The sequence below is a fragment of the Podarcis pityusensis genome, assembly GCF_964106645.2.
Source record: "Podarcis pityusensis genome assembly, chromosome: 6".
Classification (NCBI taxonomy): domain Eukaryota; kingdom Metazoa; phylum Chordata; class Lepidosauria; order Squamata; family Lacertidae; genus Podarcis; species Podarcis pityusensis.
The window spans coordinates 66331723-66359148 of record NC_138030.1 but is presented as its reverse complement, the minus strand read 5'-3'; the positions used below and the strand labels follow the sequence as shown (position 1 = coordinate 66359148).

The window sequence follows — 27426 nt, the reverse complement described above, 5'->3', positions numbered from 1 at the left end:
GCACCCCCCACGCTACGCCACTGGTTTCCTGCAAATTAATTCCCTGCTATTTTGGGCTTCCTAGATGGACTTCAAGCAACTGGCACATTAAGGCAATACATTTTTCCAGTTTTGTTTAGTAAGTAAGAGGCTACCTATTTGAAACTTTTATAGATATACCTTGCAAATTGGTCTACAGCAAGTAACAATTCATCTTGGGTAAGCAGCTTGCCAAATCCCATTATTCAAGCTGTTGAATCACATGTAGCATATATAGGCAGGTGGGCAGATTTAAAACCCATGCAGGCTGATAAATTTCTTACAGTTATTTTGTAAGTCTGATTTTAAATTCATGTTAAGACATCATACCAGAGTTGTTGTTTTCAGACATTATGTGTACATTTTAATCTAATTACTGTATGCAATCTAATTACTGCATACATGCCTTAATTGCTTAGGAAAAACTACAGCAAGAAATTGCATAGAATTCTAGTAGCTTTATAGGAACATTTACAACAGCAAAATAATTAGGTACTTTCCTTATGTATCCTTTGTGTATAGACATTGTATGTTATCCCAGTCCGATTTTTGGAATGGCTTAAAATCCAAGCTGATTCATACCCAGCTTTCTAGGTGTTCTAACTAATCCATATTAATTATATCAGCAATGCCAATCAGGTTATTGTATATGATGACTAGGCACTGGGTATTTCTGAGAAAATACACTTGCTTGTATTTGTTTGTTATGTTTGGCACTAGTAAGGCTTTTCAGAGCATTCCAATTTCTGCATTTTTGCCCATCGTAAATAAGTTGTTCTTTATACAACTTCAGTAAACTTTAGAAAGCACCACAATTCCTCAGACTGGTCAATGCCAGTCAACTGAAGATAAGCAGATTATAAGTCTTTTCATTGTGAGGGAGTTGCTACATAGGAAGGAACATTATTTCCCTCCTCCAACTGTAAAGACTGTTCCATTCAACTGGAATTCCAACAAATCTGGCATATTTTTCTACAGAAATCATAGGTCTCACTCACTTGCCCCCCCCCGTCCCCCACCCAGGTATTGCTGGTCTCCAGCTTCCATTAGCTTTAGCCAGCATGGAACAATGGTCATGGATAATAGGAGTTGTAGTCCAGCAACATCTGGAAGCCACAGCTCACCACTCCTGCCTATTCATATGGCCCACACTGTTTCATGGGGCTTAGTCCCAAATAAGTGCATAGAATTACAGCCTTATCTACTTAAAGATTATTCAGCAATAAATCTAAATTAGAATCAAAATTCAAATGAAGATGGATCCTTCTACAGCTGTTGACTGATTTATATTTGGTGTGATTCCCATTTATGTAATGTGGCCACATATCACTAACAGAAGCCACGAGGCAGCAAATCATGATCACATCACAATTAATTAATGCGCTAATAAAGCATTAAACAAATGTTCAATGCGCCCACATCACTACCATCTTCAAATCATACAGTGTGTGGCTTACCCATTCTACTCAGCTTGTCACCTGAATCCAAGCTGAAACATAAAATTGATACAAAAATAAATAAATCTTACCATTCCTCAAAAAGGATCTTCTTGACTGGCTGCCATTCAGTGAAGGTAGTGTCCTTTTTTCTGGACTGACAAAAGTGTCCCATTTTACTTTTTCTGCTCCTCCCAGCTCCTTCACTTTTTGTAAACAACCTTCCAGGTATTCGACTGGATCATCGGGTTTGTAGCACATTAATCCATTCAGCAAACTCTGAAACATAATGCCCCAAAGTGATTTATAAGCCACTGAAGTTGAAAACATGATTGTAGTCTAACAATTAACTTCGTTACATACCAATCCCATTTTTTCCTGTTATTTCAGGTTTCCATTTTATGGCAAACTTAAGAAATTGCACAGGTTTAAACCTCCTAAAATTACAAGTGTGACTTATGAAAACATAACATTGCTGCACATGAAAACTTGATTAGCTGCTTTTTGCTTTTAGGAAAAGCATGAAATATGAACATTTTTCATTAAACAACGCTTCCAATGAACACATACCATTGTATAGTTGCATGGTCAACTGTACTCATAGGCCTTCTTAATCAACAAAGCTAAGCAAGTTAAATGCCACTGATTTAAATAGGACTGCCTTGGAAACAATCCAAACATACCAGTTGAATCAATTTGTAGATTAGCGTATTACAGGACCACTGCTAAGGTACAAAATTGCCAAATGAGTTCGTTTCCCCCATTTATTTATTTATTTCAACCAACTCAGTACAGCTGAACTCTTAAATCTATGCCCCAAAGCTTATGTGCAATATTTTGTTAGGTTCATAAAATTGCTGAAGCACAAAACAATAAAAATTCAGAAATCCCATTTGCTTTCCCCACCCAGATAGTAATACACATTGGTAATTTATACATGTGGTATTATATACTGAAGCACTTGGTGACAGAATATCAAATCATTTTCAAGACTTCTATATTGTTATGGAATAAGTTTCCCTGATTATTTTCCTACTTAGTCACACTTAGAAAAGAACCACTGAAATCAATGGGACTTTATTTTAAGAATAATTTTTTATTAACCGACCAATCACATCAAATCAAACCAAATTACATAAATTCCAAATTACACAGCCGAATTTTAAATTTTTGTTGGGGGTACCCATATTTCAAGTTCCGAAGGGGATCCAATCAACTTCTTGCTTCTTGCTGCTGTTTTAATGTCCACAAATCTAACCTTATGATGTTCACAGTACTATCCAGTCCTTTCTTATTGTTTTTCCACATCTCTTGTTATTTTCATATCTTTTTCCTTTCTCTTTGTGACCTCTGATAGTCTCCACAAGCTGGTTAGAACAGTTTGTAATCCTGCGTGGATATTTTTATTTATTTATCCAGTAGCCATATCCAGACGTTTTCCATATAACATCACTTCCATACATCAAAACAGTCTTAGCGTCATTAATCTTCACCAATCTGCCTCCTTTCTCAAAACCTCTGAGGAGATTCACCAGGAATGCAGTCTGAAAACAAGTCCGTTCCTCCTCCCGGCTATAAATCCTTTGGCAAGATGGCGATTCCGAATTAATTGCTGCACCATTCCAAAAGCTCTTATTGCTTCTCGATCTCCATAAAGCACACTTTTGGTTAAAGTTTATCTCCACACAGACCTTAATCATCCTGCTTGGGTCAATTCAACCAACGATTCTAATGAGGAGGGGTTCTTGTAAATCACATAGAAGGAAAGTAAAAAAGGTTCCCCCCCCATTCAGTCCCGTTGTCAACATACCCAGCCTTTGGTGTATCTTCATCGTAAAATATTCCTGTTTCTCCAACTCGTCGTCTTCTTTCGCAGAGGTCACTTAAATTAGCAGACTTCACTCCCCTTCTTCACTTGAAATATGTGCATTTGCTTCTTTTGTAATTAATTATTCCAAATTGCTGCAGCTAGTGCGCGATCAGAGACAGCGTCCAGGAGAGCCAAGGTCCACACGGGGGCATTCTGCCTAGTGCCCTCACCCCCTTCTTTCGAATTAGGGGGTGATTTATGGGCACAGCAGGCAAGGGCAGTGTTCCCCATTTCCTTGGGGCAACAAGGGAGGCTGCCTACTCCCATAACAGCCTCTTAATTACCCCGTGTGGGTCGGAGAGATGATATTGTCAGCCATCTTCCAATGCGCCCCTAGTGGGCCCCCTGAAATCAATGGGACTTTAGTCATGATAAATGTAATACCCATTAAGTTCAATAGGTTGAATTATGACTATATTTAGATTCAGCAGACATATTGGTAACTGATCACAATGACAACAAAAGCTGCTTAAAGGCATCATTATGGCCCTGCTCGATGCCTGGAAGAGTATTTTAAATAAATGGAAATTGTAGGATGTTTTCTATTTGTTTCACTTCATTTTTCACCCACCAATGACACAGTAAATTATACCCATTTTATAGAGCATCTGCTCCACATAACAGTAAATGCATTGTTTATTTATTTATTTTTAAAACCCCACTGTTACTGAATGAATTCATGAATGTTGGTGAAGAATATCCTAGCAGGATGATTCATTAGATCTCTTCTACTCATGTAATTCTGTGAAATTCATGATTTGGGTATCAATACACATCACCTTCCTATGAATAAATACACAAATGTTCCCTAAAAAGCATGTAGTATTGTAGGCTACAGGCTATACCACTTTAAAAGGCAGCTGGCAATTTGTATTTGAAAGATCTGTCATATTAGATTCTTCCTCTAATACGGGGAATGCTGCATCATTTATGTTTGATGTTTTTAATGTTGTTTTCATGGATGCTTTTTTGCCGATTTTATTTTTGCTGATTGATATATTTTATGAAAATGTGGATGATAAATACGTTAATGAATAGGTTCATTATCTTCCCAATCAAGTAAATATTCCACATGCAGGGGCTTTCTGATTTGAGACATAATTCAATTACATGATTCCTCATTTGCATTCCAAAGCAATATGGTCCTGGTGGATAGTGCCAAAATCTTTTCTTGAATGTTTGAATGGTCTAAGTATGTTTAAAATCACAGCTACAGGGTGTTCTTGAAATATAAACATCCCCGATGTGTACAGTAAACAGTGAGAAGTGATAAGTAAGCCCAGATTTATTTTGCTCAAGTCACCATGATGTAAAATAATTAAACTGTTGCGTATTACTGACATCTTTTCACATAAGGCCAATTTGTCCAATTGAACAGATGTGTAAACTCCTTGTAAATCACACTATTTGTCATAGTAAACAAAGACTCCATGGTAAATGCGTGTGCTCTGTAATTCCACACAGAGAAAAATGTGCAACTCCAGAAATATGTGACCTGAAGAACCTAATGCATTTTTATGATGTGGCAACATCTGTTAAACAACCACTTTACATAACTGCTGTACTGTTACAGTTTTGTGAAGTAGAGATAAACTGCTGTAGCCTCAAAACTGAAGCTGGCAGGTTTACTCATAGCACTGTAGCAGCCTTGGTCCGAAAAGCATGGTCAAAATTAAAGTGTTCAGGAACTCAGACCAGACCAAATTTCATAAAATCATATACCAACTTTACTAAAACAAAACCCTATGAGAAAACCTCTCTTGTAGAAATAATTACACTGATAAAGGTAAATAATTACACAGATAAAAATAGCTCAGAAGGTAAGAAGACAACAAACACTAACTTATCCAACTAATTAACAAACACTTACTTAAATCTCACTAGGCTGAGCAACGGAACAAGATGCTGTCAAAAGCCCAAATAGATGCAGACCTCGGTTTGGCTGGCTGCCAAGAGCTCCCACCAATCCAGGTTTATGGGAACTTAGACCACCCAATTACCTTGTGACACCGGCCTTGAAGCCTTATCGGAAGACAGCTGTATGTAAGCTCATTATTTCTGAGGTTCTAACCCATTCCCATAAACCAGTCTTAAAGGGGCGGTATCACAATAAGCCTCTTCGGAATAGTTCAAAAGAACAGTTTACACTTTAAAGTTCAAAACGTCTTCTCATATGTACAAAGAATATATCTGTCCCATAAACACTGCATAAGATATAACTATGGTGTATCTTGTGTATAACAAATAAAGGTCAGCCCAAGGCATGTGGTAGGCCACGCTCTAAATCTGGTTGTCTGTAATGGGCAGAAAGTGCGTAATCTGGGATAGTAATGGCCACTCCCATGGTATGGGGGTGGGCAGTGGTTGTGGGCCAGCAGTGCTGGGGCCCAAGCACCCCAGGAGCAACATCTGGCTGGGAGCCAGCAGTTGGGAAATCTCTGGCCGGCTGCATGGTGTGACAGGAGATCCCGCCAGCCAGCAATTTGAATTCTGGCAAAGTGGGTCTCACTGTGGGTGGGACTGCAACATCAGTCCTTTTTAATGGTGGGTTGGATCTACTCCAGCTGAGATTTCGGCTTTCAGCAGCTTTCCCCCACCACAAAGGTGAGGGCCTATTAGGATGGTCTGCCATCAGAACATTCTGGTCCAAAGGAGGTGCAGAATACACAGTGGCCTGCTGTGACTTGTTTGCAAAGCATTTTGAGGATAAAATCGTTTGCATCTGCCGGGACCTCAATTCTGGTTTTAAGCAGATGAATCTAAAAGGGATCCAAAGCATTCCTTAGCCCTGTTGTGTTGGATGAGTTTCAGTTAGTACAGCTAGACCAGGTGCTTGGTTTGGACAATGAGTTGTGCACCTTGCTTCTCATGACTGATAAAAATGGGGGATGTTGTTGTTTGGCTCCAATGTGAGGTCCCGCGGGGGTCTCCCATTGACCACATCAGTCATGGAGTGGGGTCATATGGAGATCTGGGATGTACTGTCAGCAATATACTGATGACATGCAGCTCTATTTCTCCTTTACATTTGCAGGTGTGGTGGTAGATGTGCTCTCCAACTACAGGAGCAGGTGCAAAGCCTGGGACTACTTCTGCATCCACTACTGTCATTCTGGGCACAAATAGCCTAGATGGTGCAAATTGTCTTCCATCAGTTTTAGCTAGTGATTCAGCTGCAAGCCTATCTAGACAGGCTTAGCCTAACCTCTGTTGTCTACATGCTGGTAACTGAAGGGTGGCAACATGAGAACAGGCCTTTTCAGTGGTGGCTCCCTATTTGGGGAATGCATTCCCCAGGGAAGCACACCTGGTACTATCACTGTCTGTTTTAGACACCAGGCTGAAACATTTATGTTTATCCAGGCATTTGGTTGTTAATTTGGAGCGCATTGGCCTATCTGTAATGCTTAATCTTGTAGTGGGGTGGGTAGGATTTGTCCCTGCTTAGAGATTTTTAAAATATTAAGTGGCTTATAAAAGCCTTTAAATAAATAAATAAATAACATGGATGCATTACCTTTTTAAGATATTCTCTCATTTATGACTTTTAAAATGTGGTTTTAATGCCTTTGATATTATTTGTAGCTTAATTTGCTGGTTCCTTTGAGACACATTTTGTGTGAAAGCCATCTAATAATAATAATAATCTGTATAGTTGCCCCCCTTTCTCTCATATTCCCTTCTAGCTCGCCAGGGAGCCTACTTTTCCTTTTGCTGTCCTGCCTTCTGTCTGCCCAGAAGACAAACAGGTAATCAGTACAATTATTTCCAGGTTGATGGTACTTGCAAGGCCTCTAGGGCACCCAATAATATGTTAGCTGCTGTGTTTTGCATCACTTGTAACTTTGGGACCATTTTCAAGGGCAGCCCTGCATAAAACACATTACAATAGTCTAACCTACAAGTTACCTGTGTATAGATAACTGCAGCACACTTGTTGACATTGAGTATAAGCACTTCTAGCCACTGAGGTCACCTGGGCTTCAGGTAACAATGATGACCCCACAAGTACCCCCATGCTATACATCTGTTCCTCCAAGGGGAATGCCTGTCTAGAACAGCCTGTCCTACCAATTCCTGGTCTTTGAGGCCGCCCCCCACCCCAAACAAAATTCATGTTTGGATTCAGTTTTAGTTCATTGACCCACATCCAGACCATGAGTGTCTGCAGACGTCAATTCACCACTTAGACTGTCTTTCTCAATTCAGATGGTACAGCGAGATGAGAGTTGCTTCAAATCTCCAGATGACAGCTGCCAGCAGAGAGAGATATTATATCCTGGGCAACAAATTCAAAATGTGGGGGCATGATGCTAATCAAAGAGAATTTTAAAAACTGAATTTTTAAAAAAAGTTTTAACTTGCGTCATTGATTAACATCCTCCTCCACTATGGAACCAGCTTGCATTAAAGTATATAAGAAGTTGGTATGTTGCAGAAAATAAAAGATAGACACAGGGATGGAGGGGAAAGAACACACACACATCCCAGCCAAAACAGTTTGATTGCTACAATGCAACTTGTCAAATTATTATGTCAAATCTGTATAACAATTCATGCTAACTATTATGAACAAAGGGGACGCGGGTGGCGCTGTGGGTAAAACCTCAGCGCCTAGGACTTGCCGATCACATGGTCGGCGGTTCGAATCCCCGCGGCGGGGTGCGCTCCCGTCGTTTGGTCCCAGCGCCTGCCAACCTAGCAGTTCGAAAGCACCTCCGGGTGGGTGCAAGTAGATAAATAGGGACCGCTTACCAGCGGAAAGGTAAACGGCATTCCGTGTGCTGCGCTGGCTCGCCAGATGCAGCTTGTCACGCTGGCCACGTGACCCGGAAGTGTCTGTGGACAGCGCTGGCTCTCGGCCTATAGAGTGAGATGAGCGCACAACCCTAGAGTCTGGCAAGAGTGGCCCGTACGGGCAGGGCTACCTTTACCTTTACCTTTATTATGAACAAACCTGTGCACATTCTGCTGTTCAGTGTAAAAGTCAACATCCTGTCAATGTCCCTGTTTGTATTGGTTTTTAAAAGTTTCCAGCCCTTACAGCAGTGTGTGGAGGGGAATAGTCTCCCCGTCCCTCCCTTCTTCCTCCCAGCACAACAGGATGCCAAAGGAAGAACATACCATTCTTGCCAAAGGTCTACGCTAATACCTCCCTCCTCCTTCCATCCTTCTATTTATTTCTGCTTTCCCATTTCCCATCCCTACTTCCATTCTCTCCCACCTAAGGCTCCCTCCACTCCTGCCTGTATGAGATCAGATCTTGGGTTCCACACCTGTGTCTTACAGCTTTGAAAACAGTAGAGAAAGTGTGGGGGAAGTGTAGTGAAACATCAGAAGCATAGGTGAATAGTAAGACAATTGAGCAAGATAACTATTGGGCAAGTCTGTAGAGCCTTACTTAGTTTCTCACTCTTCTCTATGACCAGAAGAGAGAACAAATAATGAGTGGATATTTGCAAAATAAGCAAATATATCAAAATGTCCTTCATTTGCATGAATTAATGTACATAGTAGAATCATCTTTTTAATTGCAGCAGAAACTATGTTGTCCTGGCACAAATTTAGTCCTTCTGTATCAAACATCAAAAGCTCCCATGTAATCCCACTGCCTCATGTTTATAACGCTTAAATGGGAGTAAGAGTGACCTATCATACTGATTTTTTTGTGACAACAAGCAAGAATATAGATTGTAAGATACTTAGATATTAGATATGTTGTATAATGATTAATAACATAACAATAGCATAGCAATAACATAGGCACCTTGAAACGATTAGGGTGTTAGCTTGACTGTTATACACACTTTCCATTGAATTCAATGGATCTACTTTCTGAGTAGACATGTATAGGACTGCACTCCCCAAAACTATTCTACCAGTAATTTTACTATTTATAATCTATAACTTAATACACAAAAATAGTGTTTGTATAAAAACATCTTACAGTTTTCTAAACTTCTCTGCATGTAGCATTTGTGATTTACTGTTATGTTCAGATACTACAAGTGGGTTAATTATAATTAACCCATTTAAACATTTAAATAAGTCACAAATGCAGCATTCATCTTAGGTATTTTCAGTCATTTGCTGAAAAGAAAGATATATTTCTTAGAGAATCCCCTAAAGTAAGAATTCCATGAGACAAATGTAAACACCAGCAGAGGGAAGGGAGAATTTATGTTATGGTTAAAAATTCTCATTAAACAGATTTGACGCAATGACAGTGAAAATACTCTTTGGAATGGAGACTGGGACCCTAAGTGTGCCAAAATGTTCAGATGAACATGCTTGAGACCAAATCCCTTTAGGTCTCAAGTAGCACAAGCAACTGACTTTGTCTTTTCACTTTAGCTACCCAATCATGTTCCCTTTTAAATATCACAGTTTTGATCACAGGAAGCAACATTCATGGCTGCATGAGGCATGCAACCTAGGAGAAAATAAACTGCAGCAGCATCTCCACTGACTGCTCCATCCATTCACCCTGGAGTCAAGATATGTAGAGCTTTCAGAGAATGCCATGGGAGATGACACATTCCTGCCTCCTGCTTTTCTGATCACCAATTCCACACATATTCACATCTCACAAGGTCGGATCAATGCTGCCTTACAAGCAGCTAGAGGAGCCAAGGCAACCGGAGTCAAGAAAGCTTCCAGATCCATTAAAAGTAGAGTGGGAGGACAACGTTAACTCCTCTCTGCTCCGCAGAATCAGGCTAGGTGAGCAAGGCAAAAGGAAGCAGGCAGGGGGCTGAGAAGATGCACAATCTGTTCTGTAAGCGAAGGCATCTATTTGGGTACCCAAAACAAGCAGACAGGGGTAGGAGGATGCCTTTTCCCCTGCCGTACTAACTACCCCAATTCCCCCCTCTGCCTGTAGGGTCTCGTATGTCGCCCAAATCACGAATGCCCAGCCGGTACTATGGAAGGGGCAAAAGACCGCAACCATCGTTTTAGATCTTGGAAAACTGTGCAGGAAGAAGGTGAAAGAGGTCAGAGGCGAAGTCTGGAGTAAGTGACATTCCTCCCTTCGAAACAAGCCTTGCCCCTTCAATATGCCGGGCAGCTGCCCTTGCTCCGTGTGCTCCCACCTTGCCCTAGATCCCACAGCCTCGCCCCCCCCCCTCTCCATCCTGTGACTCTCCCCTAGACTTCGGGGGAACTTGCTCCGCCCAGAGGCGAGAGGTGAGCGGCTGCCGGGGTCCACCGGCTGGCGAGGAGGGTTTTTACCTCGAAAAGCTGCGGGATCTCCCTCTTGGCCAGATACTCCTTGGCGTCGCAGGTGCTCATGCCTCCTGGCGGAGAAAGGGCGATGGCTGGCTGGCTGCTGGGCGCTTCTGCCCGGCTTTACCGCGGGGCAGGGAAGGGGGCGGGTGTTTTCGCCTCGTCCGCCCCGCACTCGAGAGCCTTCGTTGTCCTTGCAAAGCGCTCGCTCCCGCAGGGAAAGGGGATCGGAGAGGAGGAAGAGGAGGGAGAAGAGACGGAGCCTGAGCCAGCACCTCCCCTCTCCTCGCAGCCCAGCCCGCGCGCCGCCAGGCAAGCTGGGTGGTGCTGGGTGGCGGGAGTGGGTGGCTGCCGCTGCTGCTGCTGCTGGAAAGGCGTCGGGGAGCGGGAGGGGGGGGGTGACTCCGGATCGCACGATGTCGCCCGGCTGTGTGCAAGCCCACCTCCGAGGCGCCGCGCCACCGCACACGTGGTGTCCCCTGAACAAATTGCCAGTACTATCAATAATAACAATCTCCAGGGGAAGCTTGTCGTCCGAGATAACCGACTGGGGTGCGCCCTGCGAGGGTCAGGAAGTCTTTCCTAAAGCGGAGCCCCCTTCCCCCAACCCCCCACCAAGTTTAAGGGCGAAACAGTTGAAGAAATTCAGTGTTTCCTCTCTCGCAAACACACACACAGACGCCAGAGCTGAGTTTTCTTTGCTCCAAAGGCGCTTCTCCCTCTCTCTCTCTCTCTCTCTCTCTCTCTCTCTGTGTGTGTGTGTGTTTGCGTGTGAGCGCGCACGGACAAGGTGGAGAGAGGAAGGAGCCGGCGAAGAAACAAGGGCGATGGGTTCTCAAACGGCGGCCAGAAATGATCGCCCACGTGGAATTGGCTGAGGTTCTGGTACAGTACTATGTTTGGTTCAGCATGTACGTTTGGCCTTTATATAAATGCGTCGCAAGTGTGTTTCAAAAGCCGCCACGGAGGCAGGGCAGGGATAGTTGGATCGGGGCCGCGCAAGGAAGAGTGGTTTAACATGTTGCCCCCACGTCGATTACTGCCCCCCCTTAAACGCCCAAAGGGCTATTTGGCCAAGTTAAGGGAAAACTTAGGAATACGCCCGTTTCTGTTGGGCAAGAGGACAAGACGACCTACCGCGTGCAGACCCAAAATCACCTCCATATTTGACAGTCACCTCTGATTTGACAGCCCTGATGGCTCCCAAGGAGCAGTTATGGTGTTAAGCTAAGGTGCGTTCTGAATGTCTGCTAGTTTCTCTTTTCTATGCCATACTTGGTCCTGCTACAACTCTCATACCAAGCCAACATATTGTACAGGCATATGCAAACATCTCCCTTGCTCCTCCTGCCTCTCTCAGACTGTCAGTTTCCTTCAGCTGGGAATAAGGCCCTTGATACCCTGACTAGTGATAATCAGATGACAGTAACTTTGCATGCAGTGAAAAGACCAGGGAGTATGTACTACAGAGCCCCAGTTAAGACCATAAACTGAATAAATGACTGAGGCCAAAGTGCTTGTCCTGATAATTGGGAAATTAATATCATATACAAAAAGTTGCAGTGGAACTTCCCTTTATTTAAGTCCAAAACCTTCTGTATTTTGTGGGACATACTATATATATATTTGTGCGTGTGTCTGTATGTGTGTGTGTGTGTGTACAGTACACACACACACGCACACACACACACACACATATATACTTTGATCAACCATCATGGGGATTCATGTAGCTTTCTCAGAACAAAATCTGACAGAAAGGGTTGTCATACAGAAGCAAATTCAATTCCTGCTTTTCAGATGCTACATCTTGACCTTTAGAATTTATATAGCAGTAGTTCTGTTTTTGTCAATAAAATTCACTGGTGTTCCTTCCCCCCCCTTTCTGATCAACATGCACACTGCTCATCCGGATGGAGGGTGCATCTGCATTCTAAGGAGTTGGCACTATAGCAAGTTAATCTTCTGATCACATAGTGTGATCTTTTATTGTTTGCAGGGGACACTCAGAGTGAAGGGCTTGTCTGACAATGCTGAAGCTCTCTGTAGACCAAATCCAAAAATATCAGGAACAACAGCTGGGAAATATATGGCAACTTGAAGCATGCAGAATATGTCTAGCTAGATCAACATAACAATTGACATTCTAGACTGGATAATTCTAGCAATGCAATGCCCCTTTTACAGCGACAACTAACAGGAGACATCCTCAGGAAAGTAAAAATACCCCCTTAAAAGGAAAATTGACCTTTCTTTAAAATCTTGGTCTCATAACCACAAATGCATAGACAGCTTGGCTATTATCCTGAAGCATTAGAAAATACATTTGTGAAAAGAATGAAATCATCATTATGACCATCTGTCCTTTTAACGTAAACAGGGTACTTGCCAAGTCCTGACTAGCTTTGCTCTCTAGATCAATCCGTCTATCTCAGTCCATATTCATTTGGCCTTTTTCATCCTCTCTTGCCTAACAGTCAGGCTCTCTGGCTTATCTGTGTTTGTAATGTGACCAAACCAGTGTTCATCCAAGCTTCTTTCTATTACTGCCTCCTTTTTGAGCCAAATCCAGATGACTTCACAGTAATGAAAATGAACAGTGCCATTTGATGATTTCTAGAATCTTTCTTTGCCAACTCATTTCCATGACACTTAAGGGCTGCCAGGTCCTTCCCTGGAAATGGGCTTCAGTTTTATACTCCAGGGGTAGAGAATCTCTCAGGCCCTCTGGAGCTCTCTTAAGACACTCTGCAGGTCACACCAATGCACAGGCCACACCTCTTCTCTGTGCCCTTCTCAAGAGTTTTTGCCTGGCTGGAATGAGTTCTTGAACTGTGGTAATGCCTCTTACTTACCCAGATGGAGATTGGAGAGGAGCCTATTATAGCTGAAATGTAAGTTACTGTACAAAGGTTAGAGTAACAACCATTGCAGGACTCACTTTTGCCTCTGGCGCCATACACCACTTGCATGTGGCCACCAAAGGTTGTCCATGATAGAATGTGGCTCTTGTGCTCAAAAGGGTCCTCCACCCCTGCTAAAAATATTTGGGAGTAAACTCCACTGAACTTACTGGTCATTTGAATTTGTATGCCGCTTACCCTCAAAACTGTGGCCAAAGTGGCTCACAACATATTGAAGGAGCAATAGCGTGCATCACTTTACGCTTGCTTACATTTGAATTACACACTTGCCATTTTACTGCCCATTTGCCCACTTTGCAGAGATTCTTGCAATCACTTTTTATAATATCCTTAATGAACCATTTGGTGTTATCGGCAAACCTGGCTACCTCACTGCTCACCCCTAACTCTAGATCGTTAATGAACAAGTTTAAAAGGACATATCTCAATGTCTCAACTTTCTGCATCCATCCATAGGGAGAACTACCTAGTTACTCTCTTCTGGTTCCGTAACTAGTTACTGATCAATAAGAGGACCTCTTCTGTTATTCCATGACTGCTAAGCTTACTCTGGAGTCTATGGTGAGGTAATTTACCAAAAGCTTTTTGAAAATTCAAGTACACAATGCCAACTGCCTCACCTCTATCTATATGGTTGTTGACATTCTCAAAAGAACTCTAAAAGGTTAGCAAGTACCGTACCTTGCAGAAGCCATACTGGTTCTTCTATGGCTTGGTAATTCTATATACTGTATAATAATGCTTTCCACCAGATTTCCTGAAACAGACTTTATGCTAACCAGCCTGTAATTTCCTGGATCTCTTCTAGATGTCTTTTTCTATTTTAAAACAAATTGGTGTTCTATTGCCAGTTTCCTCCAGCCTTCAAGTATAGAGGCTGATCTTGGAGACAAGTTATATATATATTTGTTAGGAGATAAGCAATTTCACATTTTAGTTCTTTAAGAAATCTTAGGTGAATACCATCTAGACCTGGCAAAGAGTCAGTTTTTAATTTGTTAATAAAGCTTCTAGTCACCAATATTTCCCCAGTTCCTCTGTCTCCCTTCCTGAGAAAGTTAGTTCAGGCACAGCCCTACATCTTCCACTGTAAAGTCTGGATGCAAAAAAATAACACCATCCGTCTTCTCTGCAATCTCATTTGAATTTGAGGAGAATTTGAAATAGCTCTGCTCATCTGCTGGGTGTAACTTGGGGTGCTTTGAAATGAAGGCTTAATATTGTAAATGGGTTGTTGGCAACAGTTGTTTGTTTGTTTGTTTGTTTGTATGTTTGTTTAAACTTAACAGATTTCCCCCAGAAAGGTTAAATCCAGAACTCATGCAGGCTTGGCCTTTTTATGCAAGTAATGTATTGCGGATACTGGAAAAAGGTTATGTGCATGAGAAACATCTGTTCAATCTGGCAGCACCCCTGGGAAGCAGAATAGCCTATCACCCTCCCCTCCAGCCCTGGGCATCAGTCCCTACCCAATGCTGAAGAGCTAGACTGCACTCTGTATCTGATATCATCTTCCAATACTGACTGTCTCTAACTGGTGTTCTGTTTCTTGTTATCTCGATGTGGACATTTGTACCCAGCCGACCTTCCTGCAGTCTTTTTTGACAAATGTCAACGTCTCACATACTAGCTGGTGTTCTTCCTTGCTTTCTTCATTATTGGAGCCTTTGATTTTTCCTAATGTTAATATGTACTCTTCCACCCTTTAGGCTGCAAACTTTGTTTGTTGTTGTTGTTTAGTCGTTTAGTCTTGTCCGACTCTTCGTGACCCCATGGACCAGAGCACACCAGGCACTTCTATCTTCCACTACCTCCCGCAGTTTGGTCAGACTCATGTTTGTAGCTTCGAGAACACTGTCCAACCATCTCGTCCTCTGTCGTCCCCTTCTCCTTGTGCCCTCCATCTTTCCCAGCATCAGGGTCTTTTCCAGGGAGTCTTCTCTTCTCATGAGGTGGCCAAAGTATTGGAGCCTCAACTTCACGATCTGTCCTGCAAACTTACACACAGTTATAACTGAGTGTAAGCCCCAATGAGTACAATGGGACTTTTGAGTATGTAGATTTGTGTAGGGGTGTGCTGTTTGATACTTTCTTTTGCTAATTTGTTTTCTTTGGGGATTGGAGGGGAGAGAGTGTTGTTTCAGGCTCAAGAGATTCAGTAAAATCACATGGATGTCTCAAGGGTCCCTCTCTGTCGCTTTTGTTTCCAAATAAAAATGATCAGTACATATAATAAGAGTAAGATGCAAGAGAAGCATGCAAATATCAACTCAGTATGCAGCAGCTGTTGTGATGAAGGTAAATTCCATGCTAGGGATCATTAGGAAAGGGACTGAGAATAAAATTGACAATATCATAATGCAAATCTATAGTAGGGACACATTTGGAATGCTGCATACTTTTCTGGTTTCCTCACCTCAGAAATTATATTGTTATGAGTTTGGGGAAAACGAGTAGACCATGGGTAGGCAAACTAAGGCCCGGGGGCTGGATCTGGCCAAATCGCCTTCTCAATCTGGCCCGCGGACGGTCCGGGAATCAGCGTGTTTTTACATGAGTAGAATGTTCCCTTTTATTTAAAATGCATCTTTGGGTTATTTGTGGGGCATAGGAATTCGTTCATTTCCCACCCACCCCAAAAAAATATAGTCTGCCCCCCCCAAGATCTGAGGGACAGTGGACCAGCCCCTTGCTGGAAAAGTTTGCTGACCCCTGGAGTAGACTGTATGCAGAGAGCCACACTAGTTTCCTGATGTGGGAATCTTGTGGGTAATGGGCCATTAAGGGAACAAAGAAATGGGTGAGGCCCCTCCCTCAACTGGCAGGTAGTTAGAAAGACAAAGCCAGAGTTGAGGGCAGAGAGTTTTGCAGTGATGTGAGTTAGAGGAAAAAGCAGCAAGCTGGAGAGAGAGTTAGAGTGATGTTCGATTTCTGTTTGAATCCAAGGCTGTGGCTATGAGGGAAGCAAGGCCCTTAGGGTGCTAATGCTGTCAGACCCTCCATTTTAGGCTCAGGTCCTGTTGAGGGAAACAGGATGGACTAAGTGGATGTTTAGTCTGATCCAAAATAGCTTTTTTGTGTTCTTATGCATTAAAACCACATATACCAGTGGCTATCTGTTTTTCTTCCTCCCTAAATGTTTTCTTACATTGTTGCCAAATTTCTTGGCTCTTTAGCTTCTTCAAGCCATATGTGTCTTTCCCAAGTCTGACTTCAGTCATCTCCAGCCAGGCCAGTACCAGAGGCCAGATTCATAAAAACCCAGCAGGTTTGTAGTGGCCGCAGCTTTGCAGCCATCATCATTAGTGCTGCCAAATACGGCAGACTATTCTGCTTCGCCTCACATGCCACAGTTTTGGGAGCACAGCAGTAGGCCTTAAATATACTTTAGTTCTCCAAGGTGTGATCCAAAAACTTCAGCTAAATCATTATCTTGCTATAATATGGCGTCTCAAGAGCTCATTAATCTGTTCAGTTCCAGTGATCTCTACATGGCCAGGCGTGGCTTATTGGCTGTATTAAACCATCTCATAGCAAGGAAGAAGATGGATTTGACGGTAGCAAAACTGCATTCAGTACTACACTTTTAGGGAGAGAAAAGGAAAAAACCTGGGACACACACCAGGGTTTGCAACTGAATATCAGATAAGCTCATTTCTCATGTACATTTCGCAGGAAGTTTTATATTTTACATAATGTAAGGTTTTATATAAGGTAAGTAAATGCATTTTCCTCCCAAGAATACACACACACACACACACACACACACACACACCCTAAGTGCAAGCACTTTTGTGGGTATGTGTCTATATAAATATTCTGGCAGCCAGTAATAGCAAAGGCAGTAGCAAGTGCAGTTTACCTATATGAAAAGTCTCCCAACTGTATGTGTGTCCTCATTAGGGCTTCCTGAATACTGAGATAATCGCTCACCCAACATAGCTCCTTTGGGAATTGTATCCCTCAGCTCTAATGTCAACTCTTAGACTCTTGGACAGTATCCTCAAGGCCAAGTAAGAGAGCTGGTCACCTGTAGAGACAGCTTTGTTGTTCAGGGAAATAATATTTTTAAAGCATAAACTTTTAAACCTCTGGCAACACCCTCTGGCCAATCTGTATGGAGATATCACAGAGCCACAAAAACCCTATTAAATATTTCCTCGTGTAGTTCATATGACTGCTACAGATCTGTGTCCATGAGAAATAGCACTGCAGAAAGACACACATGGACCAAAAAGCGGAGGGACACAGAAGCAAACAAAATGTATTTATGTAAACATAGCCCTCCAAATTAATGTGCATCAAAACATTTGTTTAAAAATTTAAAAGACGACACAGAGACACTTAAATAACAGAATAGCACAACACTTCCAAACAACTTGCCAAAAGGCACCTGCAACTGGATGGCTGTGACAAAATATATTCAGGGTCTAGGATGTATAAATAGAATCATAGAATCATAGAGTTGGAAGGGACCCTGAGGATCATCTAGGGTGGATCTAAACACAGGGAGGGAAATGCTATGAATAAGTCAGAAATTAGATTGTTATAACAAAAGAAAAAAATCCCTATGGAAAATCATGTTTTAAAATTTCCTGCTATGTGGCGCCACCTGGTGTTGCATGTTTATAACGCATTCAAATCACTCTTTATTTACTAATATAGCTGAGTCCCTAGTCCAACCCCTGCAATGTAGAACTATGCAGCTGTCCCATACAGGGATCAAGCTTGCAACCTTGGCATTATCAGCACCACATTCTTAACCAACTGAGCTATCCAGGCTCCCCCATTAAGAAGGAAAATAACTAAATGCAAATGTCTCCGAGGAATATCAACAGGAAATTGTGGGTGATTTATTAATAGTCTGTGCACAGGTAGACTATGTGTTTAATTAGACACATATCTCACCACCATTTTGCAGCCTAAACAATGCAAAACAACAAAGAGAGAGAGGCAGTGTGGTTTAGTATTGGACATTGACTGGTGAACTCTGGGTTCAAGGCACAGTGGGCCAGTCACTTTCCCCCCAGAATAAGCTACTCCACAGAGTTGCTGTGAAGCTAAAGAGGAGGTAGCTCAATTCTGCACTCCTAAAGAAGGACGAGTAATGATAATAAAAGACTTGAATGAGAGATGCAGATGCACCCAGAATTCTGCATCAGACCAGAGAGTGAAAGCTCTGCAACATTGCCTCTGCAAGAGCTAGGCCAGATTGTTGTAAAGTTCCATCAGGATCTTATGTAATCACTTAGAGTGAGCAAGTCTGTAAGTTTAGATTCTGTGAAAAAAAATATAATTATGTGAAACCTTCTCAGAAGAACTTGCTGAATCATATGCTTCTATTCCAAAAAAAGTGCCTTCAAATGCATAACTTGGATACAAGTGCACTTTGTGCCCAGTTCATTTGCAAGTAACAAATTAATCAGACAGATGACGATGACTAAGATGAAATCTGTCAACCTTAAAAAGAAAATACACCATTTATAAGAGTGTTTCTCAACAAACTTCTCACAGGTGTTCTAGATTTTCCATATGGCCAAATGGTATTCGTTTATTTTCAAACTCTTTGGGCAAGGTTTTAGTATATTGTTATGAAACAATCCTTGTGGAGATTTTATAAGATGAGTGAACAAGATCGAGACTTAGGTTCAAGTTCTGTAGTGTGGACTTATATACTCGGATTGTCTCAAGACCAGCTCCAGAAGCACAATCCTCATTCTTAATGCAAATAAAAGATAATAATCCTATCTGATTCAGCTCCAGTGGGGTGTGGTTCTTCTCTACCCATTGCAGATACACAATTACCTCTTGGGGAAGGCTATGTGGGGAACAAATCTATATAAAGAACATCAAACAGATCTTACCCAAAAAGAAAACTGTCCACTGGAGAGTGGTGGCAGAAATGGGTCATACTGACAACATGCTGTGAATGATGTTTTACTAGCTTCAGAAGCAGAGCAAGACTTTAAAAGGGCTTCAGGGAAAAGGACAGGAAAAATAAGCAGATGGTTGAATTTAGTCAGATGGGTTCCAGAAAAGTAAATAGGACCCCTTTTCTTGTCCTATGTCAGGGGTGGCGGTGACCAATACTGACCTCAGAAGAGAAAGAGTACCTTGGAGGAATAAGCTATGCAAGATACCACTCAACCTTGCCTGCAGAAGGTCCAAAGTTTAGTCCTTGGGCTCAGCTAGATTGGTTAAAAAATGTTTTATATGGTGCTATGGAGTCCTGTCTTTCCCTACCAGATTTCCCTGTATGAGTTTATAACATGTTTAACTGAATCGCTTATTTGACGTGTCTAGATTCAGCCCTTGGTCCCGTTAGAAGGATCAGGCAGCTTGTGATGAGAAAGAACCTCTCAGTATGAGAGAGAACAGACAATTTTCGGTTAAAAACATAACCTGGCTGAAGGCAATTCTCCATGTAGATCAAAGTAGGCAGGGCACTCTCTTCTCCAGCAGGCTGCCTGAGACAATGTGGTGCCTGCTGTGAAGGACAATATGGTGTCCTCATTAGGATGAATGGGGCACTGATCCACCAACCTAAGGTGGCTGTCAGCCTCCTCCTCCTTAGGCTCAGTCACATTTCTAGAACTCAGCAGGGAGCAGGTGGGAAAGGGGGGGGGGACGACTAAATTTCCTTGACTCTGCCTATCATTGGTTCTGGTGCCACTTACTGTGGGCTTCTTGCTTTATGCCCTGCCAGTCCCAATGGGGACTGGCCACCACTGCATGTACAAAATATGGCTGAACTGGTGGTTGGATATTTATTTAATAGCATGTTTTCAAAGCTGCCTTTCTTGGCAAGCCCATCCAGATGGTACCACCTTGATCACTGAGATTGCTTGATGGGACCACTTCTAGTGGTTCCCTATGCCCCTGAGGTCCGATCGGCCTCTACAGATTCAACTAACAAGTTCTGCTAGCAGAATTCTGCTAGTGCAACTAGGCTTTCCCTCTCCCGCTACAAATTGGCTTGGGGGGGCTTGGGAGAACCCCCAAAGCAGTGCGCAGAGGAAGGAGAGGGGAGACTGTTTCATCTAGCAAGCTGAAATGCTTGTGCTGGCAGAATGAGAGTGCTTTGTTGAATTCTTCCTGCAGTCAGAGAGGCGGGGTATAGTCTTGTCACTAAGTCTCACCACACCCCGGCTTTAAAAGCTGGAAGGGAAGGGTGTGACAACTGTTGAGACATTGTCATTGGTTTCCTTCAGCTCTGAATCTCTTGTCTTACTCGCATACTTTGGAATGATGACTTCTGGACCCTGTGGCTTCTGCTGAGCCTATACCAGTACATGCCTGAATAAAGATCTACAGTGGTACCTCGGGTTAAGTACTCAGTTCGTTCTGGAGGTCTGTTCTTAACCTGAAATTGTTCTTAACCTGAAGCACCACTTTAGCTAATGGGGCCTCCTGCTGCCGCTGCGCCACCGCTACACAATTTCTGTTCTCATCCTGAAGCAAAGTTCTTAACCCGAGGTAGTATTTCTGGGTTAGTGGAGTCTGTAACCTGAAGCATATGTAACCTGAAGCACATGTAACCCGAGGTACCACTGTATTACGTAACAAGTAAAAGCCTCTGCTACTGTCTTTTGTGATATGGGAGCAGGGCAGACATTTGCCAGAAACTGAGAAATAGAGAGTCAAAAGAGCAGAAAGCACAAGAATAGAAATGCGCCTCAAGTTTTTAGTAGAATAGAAAGCTTCTTCCATTTTGTTGTTAATATTCTTTAAAATAAGTGTATTTGATTTTGTTTGTAATGTTATTAAGAGTCAAATGATTCTGCTCGTCACACCTTGGAAAAACAGAAACCTGTTGAGTTTGATCCTGTCTTGAGAAATCTTATATTTGCAGAGACCTGCCTCTGTAGAAGCATGCATTCAAAATCCATTGGGATTTATATACTCTAATTCAGCCTCTCTTAGCTATTGTCTTCTGATGTTTTAGACCACAACATGTTAGCCATGTAGCCATGTTAGTCTTTTAGAGCAAAAACATTAGAGTCTTGAGGCAACTTAAAGACTAGCTAATTTATTGTAGAATATATTATGACAAGTTTATTACAGTCTACTTCATCAGATTCATGAACTTGGATGGGGTGATTGTGAAAAGTGACACCAGAGGGAAACAAAACGCAAGAAAGGACAGACAGTGATAATTACATACTTAACAGTGGTCATTCCCAAAGCAGCATTTGAGGACACAGCTGTCCTGTCATTGCTAAACCAATTAACACATATAATGTGCTAAAAAATAATGACCCATTGTCACAGTTCAATCCACAAGTGGAGGCACAGGAACACTTTATGTGTTAAAATCCAGTGATTTCATATTGCAGTCTCCGTGTGAAGCTCCTTTGCTCCAGCAGAATAGACTCTGATGCTGTGGTTGACAGCAGAACTATGTTACAGGAACATAAGGAAGATTCCCAAATGGCAGCCCCCAGTCCAGTTTCTCCTACATAATGTGTTGTGCAACCAGCCCTGTGTTCTTGACCGTGTACAGTATGCGTTTTTCTTCCCTAGCAGCCAGTCACATGATACATCGGCAGAGAAACACTCAAGTAATGATGCCGCAACATGAAGTTGTGGGGGGAAAGTAGAGGGGTGCTCAGGAGAGCCTCTCACACACCCTCTGTCGCTGCTGCATAATAGCCCTGCAATGCTGCCTGTTGGGTGTTACTATGTGCTAGTTGCTGCCACCAGCCTCCTCCTCACTCCTGCAGCCCAGGTGGGAAGGGACTTTGAGGATGTGAGGAAGTGGAGGAGGCCATCTTGCACTCCTCAGCCCAACCTACTCTCAACTCGCTGGCAAAAGCAGGGCAGAATACCCAGGACCTTCTTCACAAGTTGCAGTATGCACTGCAAGGGAAGGGAAGGGAAGGAATACTAGCTTTCTACCTGCAGTATTAGTCTAGCTGTCATGACTCCTGCCCAAAACACGACAACAGAAGCTCATACTTGGGAGGTATACAGAGATCTTTCTTCAGGCAAGGAACAGCACAATTTAGCAGCAGCAGTAGTCCAGGAGTTGGGCAAGCAGTTAAGAACTGGGTGGAATCAATAAAGATGCCCCAGTGAGTTTTCATGCCCCACTCGCCAAGCTTTTAAAGACAAGGTGACAAGATTCTCATCAGACTCTTACCTTGTAGGAATGTTGGGTTCATAGGCTCACACTCTATCTGGTGGGTGAGTCTGCTTCCATCTCTGGAGTGGCACTTGGTCCTCTGTGACTAGGCTGCACCCTCCCTTCCTGACTCCAGTTCGGCCTCTGCCACCTCCCACTAAGCCACCTCCAGTGGTTGGTCATTGCCCTCCTCAGCCCCCAAAGAGGCTCTCTACTCCACAGGAGGGGCAGAAAGGAGCCATCCTCAGTTCCCACAATTCACCTCTGCTCCTGCTTCCTCTTCATCCTCCTCAACCACCTGAGTCTGCCAAGCTGTTCTGAACCCCTGAATACCCCAGAGGTAAGTCCTGATAGTGCACACAGTCCCAAAGACAACACTAGTCAGACAGTCCAGTCAGGTACCAGTCCAGGTCCAAAGCAACAAGCAAGGTCCAAAGTCAATTAGTAAGGTCAGGTTACCACCTCTGCAGAGGAACCTGTGTTGGGACACCTGGGGTCAGTCCTGAAGTCACAGTCCACCAGTGTTCTTGAAGCAGCCAAGCTGTGGTCCATTAACAGAGAAAGATGAGCAGACAAAGAGTTTCTGCTTTGCTTCCCTTTAATCTTACCCAATTTTTTTTTATAATAATGGTTTTATTTATTTTCATAGTACAGAAGATAAATTTTAAGAACACAATTATTACTACAGTAAACAACAAACAACTTGTCCTGATAAATTTACAGACCAGAGTTTTCTCCAGCTGAGCACCTGTGCTTCTCAACTTGATGAAGCATGTGATCCTCACCTGCCCTGAACCTAATCCACAATCTCCTCCCAGACCTAACGAGTCCTATGACCTTCACCTGGTCCACTAGTGGCTGAGCTGTGTTCCCTTGCCTGCCTCAGTCTCCTGGAGTGCATTTCCTGATGTTCCTGAGCCCACCGTGTCTGTGGAGATGGGGGGTATTTCTGGTTCTGGTAATGTGTCTTCTCCCCCTGGCTCCCCTGAACTGTCCATGCTGCCCCCTCAGTGTCTTCTGCTGTCCGGTGAGTACCTCGTAAGTCCCCAACCTGCCCCTCCCCATCTTCAGCTTGTCCCAGTGTGTATACCTTACCAGGATCCTCCTCTCTGTCCTTGGTGTCCTGTCAGCTCATAACGCAAGCCATGTTTGAGCCCAATGGAGCCACAGGGCTTATGACACTAGCTTTATTTGCACAATGCTTACTTATGGCACTCATGGTTTGAAGCAGGACTGTACATCTCACCACCCCCTGCCAACTTTGTGTCCCTGCCCTAGCCCGGTTCCCAAATTCCACACATCAAGAAATTGGAACAGAAATAGTACATATTCTTACATAATTATTGTGAAATCTCCCACCAAATTAATTGAAAATAGCATTGTGGGCATTTTTCTTCTTCTAAAATTCAATGGAATTCAAACAAAAATTGATTATGTGAAACTGTGTTAGGTAACTCCAAATAGTATGTTTTTGTTTCTTTTAGAAGTTGAACAGACATCACAAATGATAAAGTGAGGGAAAGCATATTTATACTTGTTACAGTGGTTTAGCTGTCATTCAGCCTTCTTATGGTCTGAGACTATAAAACCAAATCACTAGAGAATATGTGGGCTTTGAAAATAGGATTTGATGGGCATGTTTTTCATCTTTCTCCAATTTGATTGTGACAGTGAAGATTCAAGAATAGGCTTGTGGTATGTCATTTGTATGTTGCTATGATCGTCCATATTCACACAAAAGAGATATAAACAGCATATGCATATACAGTAATGTTTGATAAATAAACCAAATCAATAACTTAATTTCAATCTTCCTATTCATTTTGTTCCATTTTAAATATATTTCCAAAAAGGATTTAAAACATGTATTCTTATTATGAAGAAATTTATATTAAGACATCTAACCCAGATCTCAACCACAGCTCCAGTTAACAAATTTGTTTTGTAACATTGACCCTACTGAATAAATTAATTTTATTCAATAGGCTATGAAATAAATAAAAATACAGTACATACACCATGTACAATTATCACCCATCTGTCACCAAAAGCTGGTGTCGAATGACTCCTGTAATCATGCAAATCAAATTATATAAAAAGAAAGCCATGCTATAAAGTCTTCCAGCTCTGTCCAATTAGCCTCTACTTTGGCCAAAACTTAGGCAAAAAATGTCACATGCCTTGTGATGGCAGGATCTTAAATTGCACAAAAATGCACTCAGTTGTCATCCACCTGTCTTGAAAGACAGTCCCTAACACATTGAGGGTTTGAGACCCATTGGCTGCCTTAGCTGATTTAGCTAGTTCATGGGTAGGCAAACTAAGGCCCAGGGACCGGATCTGGCCCAATCGCCATCTAAATCTGTCCCACAGATGGTTCAGGAATCAGTGTGTTTTTACATGAGTAGAATGTGTCCTTTTATTTAAAATGCATCTCTGGGTTATTTGTGGGGCATAGGAATTTGTTCAATCCCCCCCTTCAAAATATAGTCCGGCCCCCCACAAGGTCTGAGGGACAGTGGACCGGCCCCCTGCTGAAAAAGTTTGCTGACCCCTGAGCTAGTTGGTCAAAGCTGTTTCTCGGGGTGTGGCTGGCCTCTATCATACGCTGACAGCTTTTAGGAGCCACAGGTGAGAGAGCTGAGTGCAGGGTGGGAACCAAAGGTGGATAAACTACCCCAGAAGGAGCACAATGTGTCCCCCACCAGAGGTACTACCCTTCCCCCAACACCCCATACACCCTAAATATGTACACTCTCATGAATAATAGACAGTCTTTTCAAAAACAGGCAATAACCATTTAAATCTTACATCTGTATACAGTACACACAATAAAGAAAATAATGAGGCCATCATCAGTGTCCCCAGCATCATATTATAAAAGAAGGATTTTTTAATAGGACTGTTGCCTGACAAAGAAATATTGATCAATCATGGGTTTAATTTGATTTATCTATAAATTAATGTATGACATGTGTATTAAACCATTTTTAAAAGCATACTGCCTATGTGGCATTCATAGATTCCCCATCAGTGGTTTAGTAGATCACAAACTGTGAAGGCCCACTTTCAGTAAAGTGTTAAGGCTTACAGTGCAAATCCTATGCATGTTTGCTCAGAAACAAGTCCAGTGTAGCTCAATGGAATGCATTTTGTATTAAGAGGATGGTATGGAGGATTGTGCTGCTATTTGAATTAAACCGGAAAATGCTTAAAAGTTGGAGCAGCACACCTACAATCATACTTTTAAAGAAATGTGTGATTCGGCCAGAAAGGAAAAGAGGGGGTGGGGAGGAAAGAAAAAAGGAAATATTTTGGGATATTTCATTTCGTTGCAACAAAAATAGATGTTTGTTGAGATCAGTTACCAAGCAATATTATCCTCTTGTTGGAGGAAGTTAGGACAAGGCAGAGATGTACTGGTCTCCACCCCACACTTTCCATCCAGTCCAGTATGATCAACAGGACTTGGGATGCCATGGTCAAACTACTGTTCTGCTCCACCTCACTGTTCCCTTGCCATGATTAGGATTCCTCTTGTTAATCATCAGTTTATTTGGGTGGGTGTATGGTGTCCACAGAAATAATTACAGAGGGAGTCAGACATGTGTCTTGTAGCTACAAGTTGTTGACTATTTGCAGTCTTTATGGCAATTGAACCCTATGCACTATTACATGGTGTTGAAGAGAAGCAACAAGAAACAACACCTGAGATGGATGTAGTTTCAGCAAACTGGTAGCAGGTGGGTTTTCATCAATTGCAACCTCCGTGAGGAAATATGTGAATTGAGGTAGGAAATGTAACTATACCATTGGTAGAGCTCTTCAGTGGATCAATTTCCAACTCTGATTGGCATGGTTTTTATTTTCTGCATCCACTTCATCAGTTTCTTGCACTTCTCTATTATTGTGCTAAATATCCACTCACTAGCTTCCCAGTGTTGTTCCATCGTTCCCAGCAACTCTTGTATATGTGCTGTTTCAGAGCAACATCATGAGATCAAAACAAGCAGTTTTCATCTCGGCTGCCCAGAAGGGCTCTCCTCCAGAAAAATGCAGAGAGGACAAGTATTACAGTATTAATCAGAGCAGTCTCAGAGATCACTTGAAACCTCTTGAATAGTTGGACGTGTGTGTTTCTATGTGCATTAAAGTAAATAAACACATGTAAGATTCTAGCAAGCCTACTCTTAACCCTCTTGCTGATAACCCTTGTTTTTAATCACTATCTAGAATTGTTTGCCAACATCCCATATTCGTTTTTAACTTACATAAGTCTATCTTTAGAGCATTGGTTTGCTTTTTAAATATAATAATCTGAACAACAGATGCTCTTGAACATTGTCACCCAAGATGTTTTCCTGCCTGAAGTGATGACCAGCCTCTCCTAGTGCCAGTGCCAACACTTTTAAAAGTGTTGCTGTCCCATTCAGGCAACATTCCTGCCCTCATTTCTGCCCTCATTTATCATTACTGCTGCCCTGGGGCCCCCTATATTAGGGTGCTCAAGTGTGAAAGAGGCTAGCTTGCCCTGCAAGCTGCACATGGTATGAAATGTCCTCTTCTCCACAGCTGTTAAAGATGCAGAAGCCCTGTGCAAATCTCCTGTCCGAGATCTGTTTTGTGAGTTTGTGTGTTGTAGGACATAATTAATACCCCCAAACACCAAAACCTATTAGTGGCAGTGCCTTCCCAGAAAATAGGTTTAAGAGGCAATGAAATATCCTTGGAGTGGTTTTCTGAATGCTTTTCTGAAATCATAGATTTCTTCTGGTCAGTAGATCTCTTTAAAAGGCTATTCCTTTCTTCTTATCTGATATGCTTTTT

The 27426-nt window shown here is 42.5% G+C and overlaps 1 protein-coding gene and 1 long non-coding RNA gene across 2 annotated transcripts in view; one reads left to right on the top strand and one right to left on the bottom strand.

Moving 5' to 3' along the window:
- AK5 (adenylate kinase 5) overlaps nt 1-10905 on the bottom strand; it is an 88303-nt gene extending 77398 nt beyond the window's left edge. The window contains exons 1-2 of the mRNA XM_081009000.1: nt 10558-10905; nt 1547-1733 (exon numbers count right to left, since the gene is read on the bottom strand). Coding sequence (XP_080865126.1) covers nt 1547-1733; nt 10558-10617 — 247 coding nt within the window. The 5' untranslated portion in view covers nt 10618-10905. The remainder of the gene's footprint in view (nt 1-1546; nt 1734-10557) is intronic.
- LOC308478881 lies at nt 28-27201 on the top strand. The gene is made up of 4 exons (XR_013987349.1): nt 28-198; nt 7019-7073; nt 10208-10338; nt 23323-27201. It is a non-coding gene; the product is annotated as an uncharacterized lncRNA (long non-coding RNA).
- Nucleotides 27202-27426: the final 225 nt, after the last annotated feature.